Here is an 18,459-nt window from a genome sequence, read left to right as displayed (position 1 = left end):
AACGACGTAACCCGTTAGGGGCGTCGGCTTCGTGTTAATGTAGATGGAACAGCCTCATCGTGGCATTGTACACGGAAACAAATAATACCGTATTGGAGTACTACTCCATATACGTGTATAAGGAAAACAGAAAAGGACCTAAAACAAAACTATGTTTAACATCCACTCCTCTCATTCATCGCTCCTCTGTTCTTTCAAACTAGGCTATAATCTTTAACACTTCATTTCAGATCCTTAACACCGTTTTCTGGGAGCCAACTGATACCTTAGTTTGCGTTACATCCTGTTGATGCGTCAGAGAGAGCTGTCACCCTTCTAGCACGATCCGTTGTGCGATCCCTTTGACTGTGGAGTGCATGTGCAAGTATTTGGCACTAACTGAATATGTTATGCCAACTCGCGCAACGTGGCGGGTGTCCTTTTATTCTTTGGCCTGTAGTCAATTATGTGATTCGATATTTTAGCATTTTAATAGTTAATGATGGGTTAATATATGGACTTGTGGTTTTTGGCTCAGTCGGGTTTCACTAACAAAAGTATGAGTGTATGACTCGTTGCGTTTCAAGGCAGAGCTAATCGACAGATTTTTTTTTTTTTTTGAGGATGCAGATATACATTGATTGCCAACAACAGTTACATCGTTTATAAAATTGTTCAAAAGGAAACCAAGGATTCATCAGTCCAATTACTTCATTTGCTTCCCTGGGGCGAACGGTGTATGTGTCTGTGTTTGACTGTTTGAATTTGAGCTGTCATGGTGACCATACATGATTCATCAATCATTTTTATGCGTTTGAATAAACAGGTGTTCTCAATGAACTACCAGGGAAACAAAAGAATGTTTTACTTACATCAAACATTCATGAAACGAAAGAAGTGCGCACTTTTGATCTTGAAAACGAACCATCCTGAAATGAATATGCGTGCTGTTGAAAGAACCGAGGGTTGACCTATAATAGCAGCGTCTTAATATTCAGTGTATCATAGCTTGATAGATACACTGCTCCCCACACACTACCATTCATATATGGATATCGATTCCTCGCAAGGAAGAGTGCAACAGGCAACTAGAAATGATTCTTGAATGCGAAGAGGGGAATGGAAAGTGAGAGCAACAGGGTTATATTCTGGGAACGAAAGCTGAAAAAAAGAGACTGTGATGGCCTTTCTTATCTAATACTGTCATGATCATCTTTTTTTCTGATGGTTTTTGTAGTGCCACGCCAACGTGAAAGACAACAGTGCAGATAGGAAAATAACCCAGCAATTTTCTGTCCCTGTCTCGCGTAATTGGTAGTTTTGCCTTTATAAGCTGAGATCCTTGTCATGTGATATAAAATTAAGATGTGAAGCAGTGCTTAGGTGCCAGGCGGGTAAAGTCAGTGTGAAGTGAAGACGTCCTTCATGCCTGTTGTATTTCTAGTTGCTGCAACTCTTGACTTGCCAACTGAAAAGAAAGGGAAAAAAAAAAGGTCTTGCTTGTATATATGAAATAACAAAATTCTTGGTGTGTTCCCTATTTCTTTAGTTTAAAGGTTTATAATTTCAAGTTTTGTTTATTAACCTGGTCTGAGTTTTTGAAGAAAGCCTCATTAAGAATGCCACAATATTAGCCTACTAGTACATCCAAATTGACGCCGGTCAATTTAACCGACTCGCCCCACGGCATACACTCCTTGAACCTATCCTCCATTGCCAATATTGTGCATAACCAACACATTCCACTAGGTTTCAATGGCCATCTCAAGCAAAATAAGTTCTCAACGTTTTTTCTTGAGATGACCATTGAAAACTTCGGCCCTAAGTGTTGTACTGCCCCATTTGAGTCATTTCCTTCTTTATTTGGATTATTATTCGGTGCCATATGGGCTCCTCTTACGCACACCCTCGTGGGCCTTGTTTGGGCCTAATTTGACGTGGACTGGGTGTGTCCGTGCAAATGGGGATTATCAACAAGACACTAACCCATCACTAAACTATAGTTTTCCCTACAAAAAGGAACATCACTAACCTATATAATTTCACTATTTCATACAGTACTAACCACCAAGGCACCAACAAAATGCTCTCCTCTCAGCAAAAGAAGAACCCCTAAAAGATTCAAGCTTCAAATGGCAGCAATTGTGTTAACTGGAATGCAACAGACAAGAGACCGCCCAACTCCAACCGTTGCAATATTTACAAGGGGAATTACTACCAAGTCATAGCAACAGCCACTGAGATCAGCTAGGGTGCAACAAAACTCGGAATCCTACCAATAGATAGGTTTCTTAGAAGATGAAGCTAACCAGCAGGTGTTTGTTTATAGCTGTCAGAACTCAGAAGTACTTCGTTCCCAACAGTCACCTTTCGCAACCCCAGTAGTTTTAGAACCGCAATGGGCTACGTGCACGATTTACCCGGGAAACCTGTGAAAGGAAGGCAACTGTATCACATTATGCCTGAGATTAGCATATAGTTAAGTCAATTTTCCAGTCCCTTGACGGTTGGAGTGAGAACTTACGATGTGAGACTTCCACTCCACTTGGCGTCCCTCGTTTACACCAAACTGAGGTTGCCCCCTGACATGATGGAATATATGAACAAGTACCACGGCATCAAGAGCAGCATACTCTTTCTGCAAAAGGAGGCATTAAGATATCTATATTAGTGGTGTCACTTTACATCCTTGATAAGCAAGGTAAAGCATATTCGACCTAGTTTAAACTCGCGTTTCTAGCCGAAAACTTTGCTTGTACATAAGCACCAAGTAGCTCATATTTCCCCGAAAAAACTTTTGTAACTTATATCACAAACTATCATATTAGCGTTCAGATCCTACGAACTGACAATTAAATGCGCAATTTTACTCTCCCTTTTTTTAAAAAAATAGGTGCTCACCTTGAGTGTGTACTCGGGTTTTTTCCCTATTATTTAGTATATTCTACATGTAAATACAGTGGAAGTTACAGAGAGCATATATACTCATGATTATACAGTTTACCACATTACCAATTTAAGATATATTAGTCAAACCTAAACAGGATGGCCATCTGGGTCAACTCATCCTATAGGGATGCCACATTTGACAAAACAAAGTAGGAAAGCTCTGAGAGGACTCTAAAACTTGAGAATGTCCAAATTATTAGGAATAAATCCTACACACATAAATGGGTCACCAGCTAATAAGGATTAACAATTACACATGACTGCTTTGAAGGGAAAAAAAAGGTGAATAACAGACCTGATTCTGGGTGAGAGGACGCTGCTCCCAGTTGCTATTCCGTCGTGTCTTGTTCAAACCAGCTCCTAATATTTTCTGGTGGTATTTTCAAATACAAAAAGAACATAGCTTGTTAGAGGCTCTACGCTAGAAAGATGTCAAAATCATCTGGATATCAGCTGAGGGTTATAGAGTTTACGATTATAAAATACCTTTGACAACCCAGAGAGACCCCCAGTAGTCTCTTTGAACAGCTTCTGGATATCAAGTAGCATTTCATAGGACTGGAAACATAACAATTCTCCATACGACTGTGACAGTTGATGCAGATCGCATTGCAGGTTATAGCCTTTGGTTTGCAAAAATGGTCAGAAGTTATTGCCATGCAGTTTTTATACACAGAAAACAAACATATGGAATATAGGAGCATTTTGATCATATTAAACATAGTACCCAGCTTTAGAATGTTAGAAGAACACATGATTCGCCTGAAGCAGCAGTCCAATTCTTTAGGATCATCTTCGTACAATTTAATCAGATCAAAGATGAAAGCTTTCTTATCTGACGCAATTTGAATGATAGAAACCTGGCCATACAGATAAAACATGTCAGTGGAAGAGCTGAACTATGCAGACAGATTAGAATTGAAATCTTCTTGCAGGGGAAACTTGAAATATCATGGAAACTACAGTAAGATAGTAGTCCCGAAAAAGTTAGCATTAGAAAATGATTACCACCCAGATGATTTCCTATGACGCATTGGCACAACAGATGACAAAGTGAATGCACCAGCCAGTAAATAGGAAACATGGTAGTACATGAAATAATTAGCCCCCTTTATTCAGAGATTTTTTAAAGAATATTAGAGGATTTTTTTAATGCATAGTACATAACTATAAAATTGCATCATAAGCTTACAACATATTAGGAAGATCACGGTTATACTAAAAAAAAAACAAATATGGAGGCCAACAGCAATTTGAACTGAGACGTCACTTACCTTGTTAGGTTTGCTGCCTTTCTCGTAATTAGGTTTCCATTCACAATCCACGCCAATAATTTTACAAGCTTCAATATAACTTGTTGCATTAATTAGGCCGTTGATCTCATCAACCCAGACAATTTCTTCTAAAATCAGTTTCTTCAGATCTAAATAGTCAGAATGACTGAGGACTTCTTCTGGGACTGTGTCAGGCATAATAAATACACATCAAGAAGAGAAATGGAACTATGTCCATTATATCAAGTGCACTCTTTGTCTCTTTCCAAAACCACTATTCAGATTATTAGGTCAATAAAATTAGTGTGAGGGTGTGATGCTACACAATGGGATGCCATCAAAACTGCATTAAAAAAATTGTGCCCGTAATATTCGATCAACTGAATTGAATGGCTCAACTACAACCAGTCGACCGCACTCACATAATGATCATATGCCAGGATCCATGAGATAGTATTATCCGAAACTGGGATGCATAAAGTTCAAAGACTATATCATCCTCCTTTTGATGACTTGTATGTTAACTTCACATCCACCTGTCAGCGTGCATTCACTTTATCTTCGAGGATTGGTGCTGCCTCTTCATTTCTTTGGACTGGTAAAAATGCTAATTTTAAGTATTTGTTATACTTTATTAATACATCCCTTATAAGATAACTTAGTTAACTTGCCATTATTTGTAAGTCTATATCATATATGAATTGACAAATAAACCCGCATGCCAAATTTCTCAGTCTATATCATCTATGAATCAATAGTTTGGTGTTTTAACTGTCCATCAATTTGTAGATCTTTGAATTGGCCCTCGAATCTGTAGTTTTGGGGAAATTTGTACATTAAACATGTAGTTCAATCATTCTACTGAGAAGATAAGTATTATATGACCCTAATGAAATATGAGCGGGGTGGCTTTTAAACAGATATAGGTGTGGAAGCTGTCCTAGAATAGAAGCTAGGTGTTTATAATACCCCAAAGAGAATGAACAGCAAATAAACAGAATATAGCTCTATAGCTTAATGTTGTATCAATAACATCATAGGTGTTAGCTTACCCAAAGAATTGACATAACCTTCAAGAGAATATCGTTCGCAAAGCTCATCAACCTTCTCCATATAGCCAGCTTCCATAGCAAGATAGACCTGTACACAACAGAACCAATACGATACAATCACCTATTACAATACACAGAGATTATCAGCAAAAATGTATTCATCCTAATAGTAGATGAGGTTCAGCTTTGCAAAAATCATCATAATGTCCCACATAATAGAAGAGGCATTCTCCTACCCACTTCATCCCATGAAAAAAGGTAATGGTGTATAGGAAGCTATTCTTAATCAAATGAACTAGACCTTCTACTGATCCAAATACCATCATCATCATGCCTAGGGCATGTATAAACAGAAAACACATCCATAAAATTTATTGTCATAATGTGGATGCAAGTTACCAGGTATTCCATTAGCTTCGTTTCCTTCTTGGCACGGACTTCTGCAACTTCCCAACACCCTTTCTCTGCCAGCTTCTTCAGCGAACTGTAAATACAAAGATTCCATAATAATTATAAATAATATGTACTAAACAATATATCCTATAATCAGTTCCTATTGAGTAACTGAGAAGTCACCTCTCTTTATACAAATAATTAACATCTGGGAACTCTTCTGTAAGATCATATTGTTTCACCAACTCATTCGCGCTCTTCAGCATTTTAATATCTAGGTACTTTTGAATTATCAAAATGATCATTTCTTTCCCCATGAAAGCTGCCCACTCCTCTGCTGCCTTGAGTTGATTACTTCCAATCAGTTTTATGAGAAAGGACTCGTCGCAACATTGGATGTTAAAGCGTGTCATCAGGGCCACAGCAGTGACATAGGATTCTGATTTCATAAAGAACTGCACATACTGCTTAAGATGTTCTCTTGTTTTAGTTAGATCTTCATCACCCAACTCTGAACCACACAAAGCATGGGCCATATCTTTCAACTCGATATCAAATGTCTCAAGAAGTTTAACCAGTATGCGTTCTTCATGGGGTACAACAGAAGCAAGGATATCCAGAACAAGTTGTGCAGCAAGACACTTTGCATCAATGAAATCCTTCTGCACTGACTCCACGGATTTCAAATGCCTGAGAGAAGATATCAACATATGGCTGAACCCTTCAGCATGACTTTGGCCCAGCAAAGGTATAATGTACATGCATTGAACAATGTATGTGAATGGGCCTGGCTGAGGACCATTATTTAATGCTCCCTTAACTTGCTGATGAAGGACCCTGAACTTTGGGGTTGCTTTGTGGGTTCCTAAATTAAAGCTTACAAAAGGTCAGAGGTATGAAAATTGAAAAGTGTAAGTACATAAATGAGAAGATCAAGGATCAAATTAACATCCTTTCAAATTGCAAAAAAATTGAAAATCGTAAGTACATAAATGAGAAGATCAGGCTCAAGGCAATAGTACATCTGTGACAGAGTAGATAACTACAGCTTTTATTTGGCTAGACATAAATTGCACAAAGTTTGAAAAGCAAAAGAATTCAAGATTCTGTTTATAACAAGTTGTGCAATTTATCCTAGCCAAATATAGCAATATAGCAATGGTAAACTTTACCTTATCCCAATCATTCCAAATTGCACAGCCGCTATACTTCCTAACATAATTTCTGTTTGTTTTGGAAGATTCTGTTTTCATTAGTCTACAAAACTAGTTGCCACAGGGCTTAAAAAAGACATTTCAGCAAGAAAATAATGATACTAGATAACAGAAGCACCACATGCATGGAAATTTAAGGATAACATGAAGGAAAAAAGTATTACCATATAGGTAGCAGTCCTTCAAAAGATACATAAAAGTAGCTGCGGAAACATGTGACAGATCAGAAAATGAGTGTAAGCATATGGAGCGATGTTTATTCGTTGGCTTCCATTCAGAGCCTTCCTGCGTCCCTCCCTTGAAACGACCCATACTTCAATAAATCATGCCCAGCCTGTGCACCAAAACAACGAATATGCCAACTTAGACAACATACAATGAAATATTCCTAAGACTGAAAAAGAGCAGAACACACCACAGGTGCACGGCCATGTCACTTGATCCCCTAAATTTGAGAACTGCACACTTAGGCCTCCACAATTGTAGAAGTAGGCAAATAACAAGGAAAGAGGACTAAATTGAACTTAGGAAGTAACTATTATGTGGCACTTAGATCCTATTTAAAATAAAGTTTGACCATGCAATTGCTAATTAAGATATATTTAGAGCTTGTAAAAAGTATTCAAAGGCATATGTGAAAGTTTCTTCAGATCAAAGAACATTAGTTCTCCAATGACTTGAAATACTGATCACACAGATTTAGACGGAGCTAAGGTATCATGTGACTCATACTCATGTACCTCGAATGACCAAGATTTATACCTTTGTTCACCCAGTTATACAAGTTTACCTAAATGTGAAAAATTCAAGTCCAGGGGCCCAAGTGACATGCTCATGCAAGCCTTGGCACATCTTTGGTAAACAAGAACCACACATTTGAACACCGTTTTAGATCCCCTTCGTTAATATCAAAATCTGGGAAACAGGATAAAGATCATCCTAAGCAAGAAATATATGAAGCCGAGAGCATGATATCAGTTTTCCTGCTAAATCACATGCGAACAAACGAAGAAAAAGTCCTAGTAAATGAAAATGAGCAACAACATTGAGCACTCAGATGGTACAAGTTTTGTCCTTGAGAAAACGTAATCCCCGATCCGAAAACCATTTTCTTCTACTAGAAGCACATAATCAACACGCCGCCGCTAAAAATGCCTTGCGATGGGGAATCAGGACGAGTTCATGGGGGGAATTAACACGCTCGCAGCAAGAGAGGGGACTAACTGCGGAAAAAAGAGAGGCGATTTTCGTTTCTAACGCCGCCGGGCTTGCATAGGAAGAACACATAATCTCGCCCCCCGAATAGAGAAAACGGAATAGAGAAGATGCGATACCTCGAGGATTCCGGTCAAACTTCGTCTCCCGCCTCTCTTTTGGGGATCAGGAGATTCCTGGTACTGTGAGATTCTAGGGTTTGTGGCTTTTGAGAAGCTGAACCGCGAGGAGGGGGACTTGGGGGAAAACGGCAGCACGGGAGCGGCGCCACGCCACCTCAGGTTTCCGTTTCTGGCTCTCCTCTTGTGGCAGGCTGCTCGTGTTCCTGACCGTGTCCTTACAAAAACAAAAACTTTTATTTTACTTACGTTTTTGACCCTCGATTTTTTTACTAAATACTTCGTTGGACGTTGGTGCCAAATAATTTTCTCTGGCTCTCCAGAAGCTTTGGACATTAGCATCGTCTCCCGAGTACAGCTTTGAGCCTCTCACCACGGTTTTGTAGAAAAAATGTATATCATGCGAATGCTTTTCGAGATACTAATTTGCACATACCCTAAAATTCGCAAAGTTGAAAATAAATAGCCACATCGACACAACATGTACTTATCACAAGTTCTGATAACTCCAAAATGTATATATGTATTGCAAAAAATCAAATATAGTTTCTAAATACATATAAAAACAAAAGGAGCAATAAATGTTAATATTGGTGATGGTCTTTAGTTTCTCAAGCTAAGTTTGGACTAAAAAATGAGAAGAGAAGATGAGAGATAAGCGATGGACATGGTGTTTTAGCTCATAGGTCTAAATGCACCTATTAAGAAAATGCATTTAAAATTTATTCTAAAATGTTGAAAAATTATGAAGAAAAATCCCGGATGTACATATGAACATTCTATGTTCACTCACAAAAGTTTGTGGAAAAAAAGACATTTTTTGTGACCTCCGTAAAAAAGATAAAAACATGTCACATAAAAAACTATTTTGAATCACCGAAAATTGTCTTTTTTACACAGCCCATAAAAAATGCCATTTCTTTGTGAAACTTAATGTGTGAACATAAAATGTCAAGATATACAGACTTTTTTAAAGAATTTTTAGACATTTTGAAATATACATTTTAGACAACGGGTGCATCTACACCTATAAGCCAAAGATGATTTCATATCATCTATAATGTTTCTCTTGCCATTGCTAGGAGTTACCTACGAAAAGTGGGACGTAAAGTCCCTTCATATGCTTTTACCAATGCATCTAGTACATACACAATGAAAATATAATGCAAACATAGACAACCAATACGATTCCAAAGAACACACTTATATCGAATATGATGCTTTTTGGGTGATGGACAGGACAAGCATTATATTGGCACTTAAGATTCATCATCTATACAAGTTTTTCTTATAGTAATATTTTGCAGATAAAACACAAAATCAGGTTAAGGCCTAAATAATGTTTTAAGAGGAATGGAGCATGTGAGTACAGACTAGAGATTCTCACGATTTGAACGGTATAAGAGAGTTGGGATGTAAGAGAACTCATTTTGTAAATATGGCATCTCGACTCTCGTGACATATTAACCTATTGTCATGTACAAGCTAATTTGATTTGCTACAACACTGAGATAAGAAAATACTAATTTCACTTCCAATCTTATAGTAAATTCATTTAACATGATCGGGTAGAAAACTAAAATGCCTTGTGTGTCCTTGTAAAACATGAAGCTGACCCAGTTTCCTTGAAGTCCTTTTTGGAGTATTCAAAGTTATAGATTCTCACCTTGTATTTGTAACCTTTTTTATGCAAAAGTATGTTGATATGCTATTGTATATCCATACATGTATGTTTTTTGTAGTGCAAAAAATATAAATTTTAACAAAAAAAAGTTTACATGAGTACATCTCAGTATACATGTGAGACTTTCATCAACAAAAATAAAACATCAAAGTGTAAGTTTTTATATTTTTATAGAAAATCAAGCCCCAAGGGATCTAGGATCAAAAATTTCAAAACCAGCCCACTCCGTGTGTCATCTTCTTCACCTTTTTTCCTGTCTGCCACTGCTACTGCCACTATCATCCCAACAAAATCGAAACCACTCTTCCAAAATTTCCCCAGCATTCCATTTCCTCCCCATCTCCACCGCCACCTCCCCCTCCTCTCCATGGCCGACTACCACCGCCCCTACCAGAGCGATCTCCGGCCCCCGCCGTCCTCCGCCCCGGACTCCACCATCCCCCACGGCAATGGCTACTTCACCTCCGTATCTCCTCATGCCAATGGCTACTTCTCCTCGGCCACGAAAGACGACACTTTCCCCGGCGCTGGCGACCGGCGGATCGAGATCTACACCACGGCGCCTCCGCCTCTCCCCCCGCCTCCGCGTCTCGCACTGCCACCGCCTCCGGGCTGGAGGGAGGGAGGCGTGGGGAGCGGCCGCGGCAGCGGAGGAGGCGGCGGCGGGGGAGGGGCCAACATGTGGTGCTTCAGCGACCCGGAGATGAAGCGGCGGAGGCGGGTGGCGAGCTACAAGGCGTACTCGGTGGAGGGCAAGGTGAAGTCGTCGCTGCGGAGGGGCCTCCGCTGGTTCAAGGGCAAGTGCTCCGATATCTTCCACGCATGGTAACCTCCTCTGCTTGGACGGACGGTGGCAGGGCTCCAAGAAACCTAAGTTCATCATGAGCGTTTTAGAATTCTTGTTCGAAGGCAGTGTTTTTTTCCAAATAATCTCTACCACTAATCGTATGCGTTTGAGGTTGTGGTTGTATATTGATGAGCTAATGGAGGCCTAGAGGAATTTGCAACGGGTGTTTGGATTCATGAAATGCTTGTGATGTGTGGTATTCGCACCTAGAAATTCTGTAGATTTATCCGCGAGCGGTGGTGGTGGTGATGACTAGTTCTGTTACCCATCTTTTTTATTGATCAAATACTGGGGGTGTGTGGGTAAATGTATCTTTATTGGTAGATGAAGATTTTTCTTGATGTTTGGGGTGTTTGATATTTGAAAGTGCTTCATTTGCACATTTGGTGCTTTTGTTTGCTATAATTAGCACTGCACGGGGAAATTGGTTTTCACTCAGATTCAGGAATTGAGGAAATGTTTGTGTTTTTTTAACTCTGTATGAATGCTTCAGTGGTACCACATTTCTCTCTTGTGGTTTGAATGGCCGTGAAGTGTGTGGTACTGGTGTCAGTAGGAGGATTGAAGTGCAATAAGGTAAATTGATGAACTCACATCTGAAATTAATAGAAGGAAGGACGTACGAGACTGAACACCCCAACCCCAGCTGTTTGGTTCAAAACTGTTCCCAGAATCCAGTTATGTGCTAGAATTAACTAATCACATTATTCACAGCTAGTCAAATAACTTGTGCAGTTATTTGAAGGACAGTAGTTGGGTCTAGTTCCTTCTTGTTATCTCTATGTGAAGTGTTCAGAAAAGTATAGAAGTTGTCCAGTGGTTGGTTTGTTATTTCTATGTGAAGTGTTCAGAAAAGTTGTCCAGTGGTTGGTTTGACATACTGATAAACTGTTCATTTGGTTCACCTCTATGTTTGGCGTGTCATGGTTCTCTTCACCAAACTTTGTTATGACTGCCCATCTGATAACATCTGTTGATATATAGATATGCTGATGGCCTACTTCTGTTCTTTATGATAGGAACACAATTTTTATATGAGCCCTTCAGTTCTAAATCAATCATCATTCAAACAATAGTGCATTGATGTTGCGTGTCAAACCTTAGTTTCTCCGTCGCACATAGACCAACAACAAAACTATGTGGTGTTCTGGCCACGAGACTGAAGTGCTTCACGCTAGGGTTTCTATCATGAGAGGCTGGTTTTTATTTCACGCGGTAAAACGCATGGCTGAGATGTGTGAGGCTGAGAGATCCAAGGGCCAGGAGGGCGAGTTTGCTGAGAGGCCTCTGAATGCTGAGTGTAATTCTGTCTATTCCCTCATTTCCTGCTGATTGATGATTATTACTTTTTTTTAATTTGACTGAACAGTTGCTTTCATTCGACTTCTTTCATAAAGTTTCTTTTTTTTCGACTGAACAGTTGCTTATTACAATACTTCTTTTTAATTTGACTGAACAGTTGCTTTCATTCAACTTCTTTCATGAAGTTTTTTTTCTTTTGCATGAAAAATGATACAACCTGGATACTGCATTGTGGGCAACAGTGTTTACTGTTGCCAGGTTGTGCCTCTGGGCTCTGTGGGCAGTGCAGCATTGCAATGAAATGCAAGGTCAGGGGAGACACCTCAACATGCCATTGATACTGGAATCTTTGACTGCTTGTGTTTCTCCTGACATAGCCCACATGTTTCTTTATCTTCATCCTCACTCTCTTACAGTTATTTCAAACGATGGGATCGGTCCATAACCATCATCTCCTCTTCACACCTAAACATATCGTAATTTTGAATTTACATAATATGGGACCAACATCCACAGATTCATAATTCCTGCAAACAACTTTCAGTATTTGCTGAGAAGAAGATCATCCAAGAGCTGGGGTGAAACGTTAGTGTCAGGAATACGATGACGGAACTACGGTAAAACCGTGGCCAATGAGCCTTGTCGCTAGTGTCCGATGTGCGGTTCTGTAATAGCGTGCCCTAGGTGAGGATTGGATCGGTGTATCTGTGGCCTATGAATTGTGCGTACGAGTACGTCACGTCACATCACCCATCAGTGTAACGCTCGCCTAATGGATCACAAATGTCAAGATCAGCAGGCGTGAAGAGCAGGTCCTTCACAAGCCGTTTCCGGCTGTCCGTCGGCGAGGTGATGCCGTCGCCGTCGCGGTAGATGCCCTGTATGATTCTGGCCAGGTTGACGCAGAGGCTGTTGGCCGCGCCCGTGCTTCTGAAGGCCACCTCCCTGTTCACCTCCTTCAACGTCTCGGCGATGGCATCGGCCACCGCGCCACGGGCATCTTCCTCGCTTGCGCCGCCACCGGCCTCCGCCATGTGGCAGGCGATGAACGACGGCCCCTCACCCTGCTCGGACTCTGCCTTGTGCGTCGCGCGGTCATTGCAGAGCCGGAAGACCCTGGAACATAGCTCAACCAGCCTCGGGTACACCATGTCGTCCTTGCTGCCATCGTCGTCGTCGTCGCGCAGCCATGAGTCCTGCTGCTGCTGCTGCTGCGTGTGCTGGAGCATGGTGAAAGCGTGGAGCAGGAGGAGAGGCCCCGTGGACGTGATCCATCCGTTGTCGAGGTACTCGTCCAAGCTTGGCATCGTCCGCTCGTGCTGCCACTTGGCCTCTACCAGGAACGCCTTACACAGCTCATGCCACTGCAGGAACGTATGCATCCACATATGTTAAGCAAGTGAATCGCGGGCAAAACATTCCTACTCGATCAATGAACTCTCAATCACTCGTTTCAAAAAAAAATGAACTCTCAATCATGTACCGTACGTACTGCTTTCTTGTAGAGCGGGAGCACGTCGTATCCCTGCTCCTCCATCACGCGATCCGCCGCCGCCGCCGACGTCGACCGGATGGCTGAGTACATCGCCCTCATGTACTCCGGCAGCGCCACCGCAGCCGACGACCACGCACCGACGGCGTCGGTGAACATGGCGAGCTCGTCGAGCGTGCCGTAGAGGTCGTAGACGTCGTCGAGGTGGACGATGAGGGCGCCGACCTTGGCCAGCACCTCGCGGCAGCCGGCGAGGCAGGGCTCCGGCGCGATGCACGCCGCGCAGAAGAAGCACTCCACCAGCCGGTCCCGGGCGAACGGGAGCTTCTCCCCGAGCCCGGTCTCCTTCCACCATCTCGTCACCTCCAGGAGCTCCGACCGGTGCACGGCTTGCACCAGGTTGAAGTCCAGCACAGCCAGCTGCAGAACGGACGGATCGATGATATCCCGGCAGGTCTCGTACTCGTCGCCGCGATGCTCTTCCAGCGATCGTATCGTCTGCAACCTGGGAGCTCTCCAGTGCAGAGGGAGGTCTAGCAGAACGTCCCTAATCTTTTCCCTCTGGTAAGGTTTCATGGAGGGCATCAGTTCTTGGAGTCTCTTGACGGCGAATGCTCTTGCTCTGTCGAGCATGGCCTCTCCTGGAAAGACCAGGTAGGAAGCCTCATAGAGTGCAACGAGTCCATCGCTGTCTAAGCTAGGATTCGCAGCTTCCAGATCACCAGTGCTATCGCAGAATGCACCCAGTATTTCTACAATGGGAACCGACAAATTACATCATTGATAGTTTACACGCACAAGCTACTCTATACTATGTGCATCAGTGCATGCTAACGAGGGTCCTTAACTTTACCTATTGATGCAGGAATTCCATGTGCTCTAAGCATTCTAAACAGCAGCGCTGTTGAAGAAAGGTCGTGCTTGAGTTGAAGGTATGCATCATGCACATGCATGGACATGAGGATTCTTGTGATCTCCTCCTCGAAATGGTACGCCACACCTAAGCTTTGCAGCTGACCGATGATCCTGAGCCTAGTAGCCACTTCCTGGTCCTCTTTGAGCAACAGCTGCCTCACTCTCTGCTTCAAGCTCGCCTCAACTGAGCTTATTTGCTTGCTAGGCTGCACAACGATTCTACGTAAGTCATCTAGTTAATGTGTCGAGTGGGCAAGTTTTGCTTGGTTCAATCCATTTACTATATGCGATATTGTATCCAAAAGATTTCTTCTTAATTAATGCAAGGCAAAGTTCAAGAAAAAATCTAACTGAGGAGAAGAGCTTCCAGCAGGTACACCTTCTATGCACTAGCTAGCTATTTATTTTCACATAGAGATCTATTCGCCCAAGCTTCTCTTCTTTGTTTGTCCCTAAACGAAACAATCTATAAACTTGAAGCTATATGCAGGTTAGGTATCTTTGACCTGTAAAGTTTCAGGTATATATATTGTTTGGTTTGGAAAGAAACAAAAAGGAGAAATTGCTAAGAATTGAGAATGTGCATGCACCCGGCCGGCCATAGAAAATCCACTCAATTAAGAGAAAAACTTGTACGATTTCACAAATACCTACATAACAAGTATCTCCAGGCATGCATGTCATGCATTAGTAGACAATTGACGGCACAATGTATGAATATGTAGTACGTACTGTATTAATGATGCATGCATCTTCACCTTATTGGCATACTGCATGGAGCAAATGGAGTCGTAGTCCCAGGTTTTGGGCTGGTAGTTCGCCGACCGCCGCTGCAACATGGCCGGCGGCAACTGCTCTGAGTACAGTGTTGCCCCGCCAGCCGACGCCATTGTTCTGCCTTACTCTTCTCTGGTCTGAAACCTAAACAAGAGCCACCTAGTTTTGGGAAACTCTGAGTTCATATGTTTGCCACACGGGCTTGGGAAGCCAATTTATAGTTTTATACACACGCATATATATGCATGATAAACGTGCAATTGTTCTGCCTACCTGGCTACCTAGCTATGTGTACGATCTCAGAAGTAACCCAACTGAATTAAACTGAAAAAGAATAGTACGGAGTAGAAAAAATATCTACAGCCGCTTTCTGCTCTTCTCTAAAGATCATGAAATAGGAGATCTTTGTGCCTTTAACCTCTCGAGGCCTCGTTTTGCCAAATAGCATAGATTGGCTGACCCGATAGCGACTGACCACCGTATGCATCTCCATGTTTTGTTTATCTTGGTCTCTAGGGTATCACCAATATATTTCTTGTGAATCAAAGAGATGCCCCAGTATCTTTCATTAAAAAAATATCTTCAGTACAACATCATTTTCTTCTCGTACGATGCCGCCTAGCCCATATGTAAGAGCCGGGACCCCGAGAAATATCCATCAGGTGTGAATGTGGCTGACAAGGAATCTTCCATGGCTAGCTCGTCCATGACCCATACTTTTCCGAGAAATGCATATCTAGCATGCACGCTATCTAGTGTGCATATTAGAGCCATCCATTTGGTTATCTTGTAAAGATTTGAACAAATAAAAGAAATTGCATATGCATATAGTACAATGGCTGACAATTCTCTCTCCCATTCATTTAGTTATCAATCCTAAATTAATAATAATCTGTTTGAACATGTGTATTTATTTTGATTAAATCCTAAATTAATAATAATCTTCTTACGCTGCCTCCTAGCCCGTATAAGATGCGGGACCGCGAGCGATGTGTCTGGCATGCTTATCCCGCTACCTGAATCATGTTGGCTGCATTTGGGCCAAGCGGGCATAGATCTGGCACCGTTCTCCCATGATCGTGTCGTTGGCCCGTTGTGGTGGTGTCATACCGACTCTCGGGTGCGAGATGGATGTCGGGGCGGCAGCTCTAGAAGGTGGACTGCGCAGTCGGCTCGACGACGAGCGACGTTGCAGTGGTGGTGGCTTCTCTCCTTTGTCCATGCGGGTGGCGAGGAGTGGGCGGTGGGGGATCCTGGTGTTGGCGATGCTTCGGCACTGGCAACTCCTAGATCGCGTCTTGGAGGCTTGGCTTGGTGATAGCGGGCGGGTCAGCGTGCGAGATGTGGTGCAAAGGTCTCTTCGGGCGAAAGCTCGGCACTTTGGTGCCAACACGGGCGATGCTTGCGGGTGTCGTGACCCTCGTGGGGGTGTCATTGTGGTTACCGTCCCTACGTTTAGGGCTCCGGGTGAAAACGCTTGACCGTGTAGGACTCGATGGCGGCGCTGGAATACGTCATCACCCTCTTGGGGTCGTCGTCGTAGAACTCTGGTACCTCTTGGTCTTGCTCCATTGTCATCGGTGGGCAAGTTTGAATCCCGTATCAAGCTTCTTTTGGCGCTGGTGTGGGGTGTTCCCGACGGACTCCTATCTTATACACGCGACTTAGTTGTCACCACTCCTATCCTCGTTGTCCGCTAGCAGGATCGCCGTTCCACACGGCCCGGAGTGAGACGACAAGCGACCTTCTTTGGCGACATCTTGGTGGCTGTGGTGCGGCGATGTCCGGTGGTTTCACAAGGGGACGTTGTCGGAGTCTCCTCTAGTTAGTTGTCTCGGATGCTTTTTTGGGGTGTGGATACTCCAATTATTTTTGCTTATCTTTGATATGTTGATATGTTGTGTAAGAGGGTTCGTTCTCTCATCACTTAGTATCAGTTTAGCCATGTGGCTTTATTTATAAAACGGAGAGAAAGCCTATTTCGAGGAGGAGAAATATCCATCGGGTATGAATGTGGCTACCAAGGAATTTTTCATGCCTAGCTCGTTCATGACCCATAGTTTTCCGAGAAATGCATATCTAGCATGCACGGTAGCGTGCATGTTAGAGCCATCCATTTGGTCTATTTGCTTTATCATTTTTCTTCAAATGGAGAACAAAGCCCTATCATCTGCATCGAGAGATGTACACATGTAGAAAAAATTTGCTGCATATATAGTACAATGGCTCACAACTCCCCCCCCCCCCCCCCTTTATTTAGTTGTCAATCCTGAATTTAAAAGAGCCATATAAGTTTGAATAATTATCAAATTAATAATCTGTTTGAACATGTGTATTTATTTTAATTGGATATTTTAAACAAGCCCAAAATCAAAATTCAAGACTTGGATTCTGAAGCATAATGAAACATTATGATTGACGATGAGACCCGATGAAATTTGCTTATCCTTTCATCAATATATTTTATGATCTAAAATCTAAGTCATATGATAATTATTTTTTCATTTCTCATGAACCAAGTTTGAAATGTGGTGAAATAAATTGTTTCAAAAATTATTTTCCTCAGGTTTCATAATATTTTTCAAAGTTTTGCTATGTTTAAAAAGTTGATTTAAAAATATTATTAAAGTATATTCACTATTGGTATTATTTTGAAGGTCTCTTCCCTAGGAACCCAAATGTTCAAATAGTTTTGAAATTGATCTTATGGTTTAAAATCTACATGAATTTCAAGTCAAGCATATTGATCCTCTAAAGTGACAAAGCAAAGAGGAAAAAGCTGACGTTGTATACTTGTTGACTGCCAAAACCCACCGGCGGGCAGCGGCCTTGTCAACACCGTAGAGCCGGGAAGAGCCTAGAGCTGCGGCTGGCTGAGACCCCTCCGAGCGACGGCCCGCAATGCTCTTCTGGTCACACGCGGCGATGCGAGAGTGCAAGGGCGTGCCACCTGACCTATGCCGGCCGGGAAGGTGATGGGGATGCCTCGCTTAGTTTCTGCAGGGCATACATATAAACGTTAAATACGAGCCTCGATCGGCTCTCGGAGTTATCCTGTGAATCGGCTCAAGAGCCGATCCACCCATGATTCGTACGGGGTGCACGAATATTTGGTGGTCCTGCTTGATCAAGATAGAGCTAATGAGATCTACGACGATTTAGGGTTTTCACCGCATAATCGGATCATCCTACTCCAGGTTGGGCCTCGCGGCCACGCACGGTGCTCGTAAGCCGATCCTAAACAAGG

General features: G+C 42.3%; 3 protein-coding genes across 4 annotated transcripts; 1 reads left to right on the top strand and 2 right to left on the bottom strand.

Moving 5' to 3' along the window:
• Positions 1-2,099: 2,099 nt before the first annotated feature.
• Positions 2,100-8,386, bottom strand: LOC124707018. Its single transcript, XM_047238682.1, has 11 exons — positions 8,196-8,386; positions 7,026-7,195; positions 5,831-6,512; positions 5,654-5,738; positions 5,255-5,342; positions 4,203-4,387; positions 3,656-3,788; positions 3,415-3,551; positions 3,224-3,298; positions 2,504-2,617; positions 2,100-2,408 (listed from the first exon to the last, which is right to left on the bottom strand). Exons 2-11 carry the CDS (start codon positions 7,171-7,173, stop codon positions 2,367-2,369), a joined length of 1,689 nt encoding a protein of 562 aa, XP_047094638.1. The 5' UTR covers positions 7,174-7,195; positions 8,196-8,386; the 3' UTR covers positions 2,100-2,366.
• A 1,792-nt stretch (positions 8,387-10,178) lies between these two features.
• On the top strand, positions 10,179-11,198 carry LOC124649369 (7SK snRNA methylphosphate capping enzyme-like). The gene has a single exon (XM_047189015.1). It carries the CDS (start codon positions 10,247-10,249, stop codon positions 10,706-10,708), a length of 462 nt encoding a protein of 153 aa, XP_047044971.1. The 5' UTR covers positions 10,179-10,246; the 3' UTR covers positions 10,709-11,198.
• Positions 11,199-12,470: 1,272 nt separating this feature from the next.
• LOC124707017 (trans-alpha-bergamotene synthase-like) lies at positions 12,471-15,426 on the bottom strand. Of its 2 annotated transcripts, none has more exons than XM_047238680.1 (4): positions 15,194-15,426; positions 14,374-14,641; positions 13,512-14,272; positions 12,471-13,392 (listed from the first exon to the last, which is right to left on the bottom strand). In XM_047238680.1, exons 1-4 carry the CDS (start codon positions 15,323-15,325, stop codon positions 12,775-12,777), a joined length of 1,779 nt encoding a protein of 592 aa, XP_047094636.1. In that variant the 5' UTR covers positions 15,326-15,426; the 3' UTR covers positions 12,471-12,774. The 2 variants fall into 2 exon arrangements, with proteins under 2 accessions (XP_047094636.1, XP_047094637.1); XM_047238681.1 differs by having other exon boundaries at positions 13,521-14,272.
• Between the last annotated feature and the right edge of the window lie 3,033 nt (positions 15,427-18,459).

This window comes from Lolium rigidum, chromosome 4, assembly GCF_022539505.1.
Source record: "Lolium rigidum isolate FL_2022 chromosome 4, APGP_CSIRO_Lrig_0.1, whole genome shotgun sequence".
NCBI lineage: Eukaryota > Viridiplantae > Streptophyta > Magnoliopsida > Poales > Poaceae > Lolium > Lolium rigidum.
The sequence above is the reverse complement of the archived record's forward strand: the minus strand, read 5'-3'. Positions and strand labels throughout refer to the sequence as shown.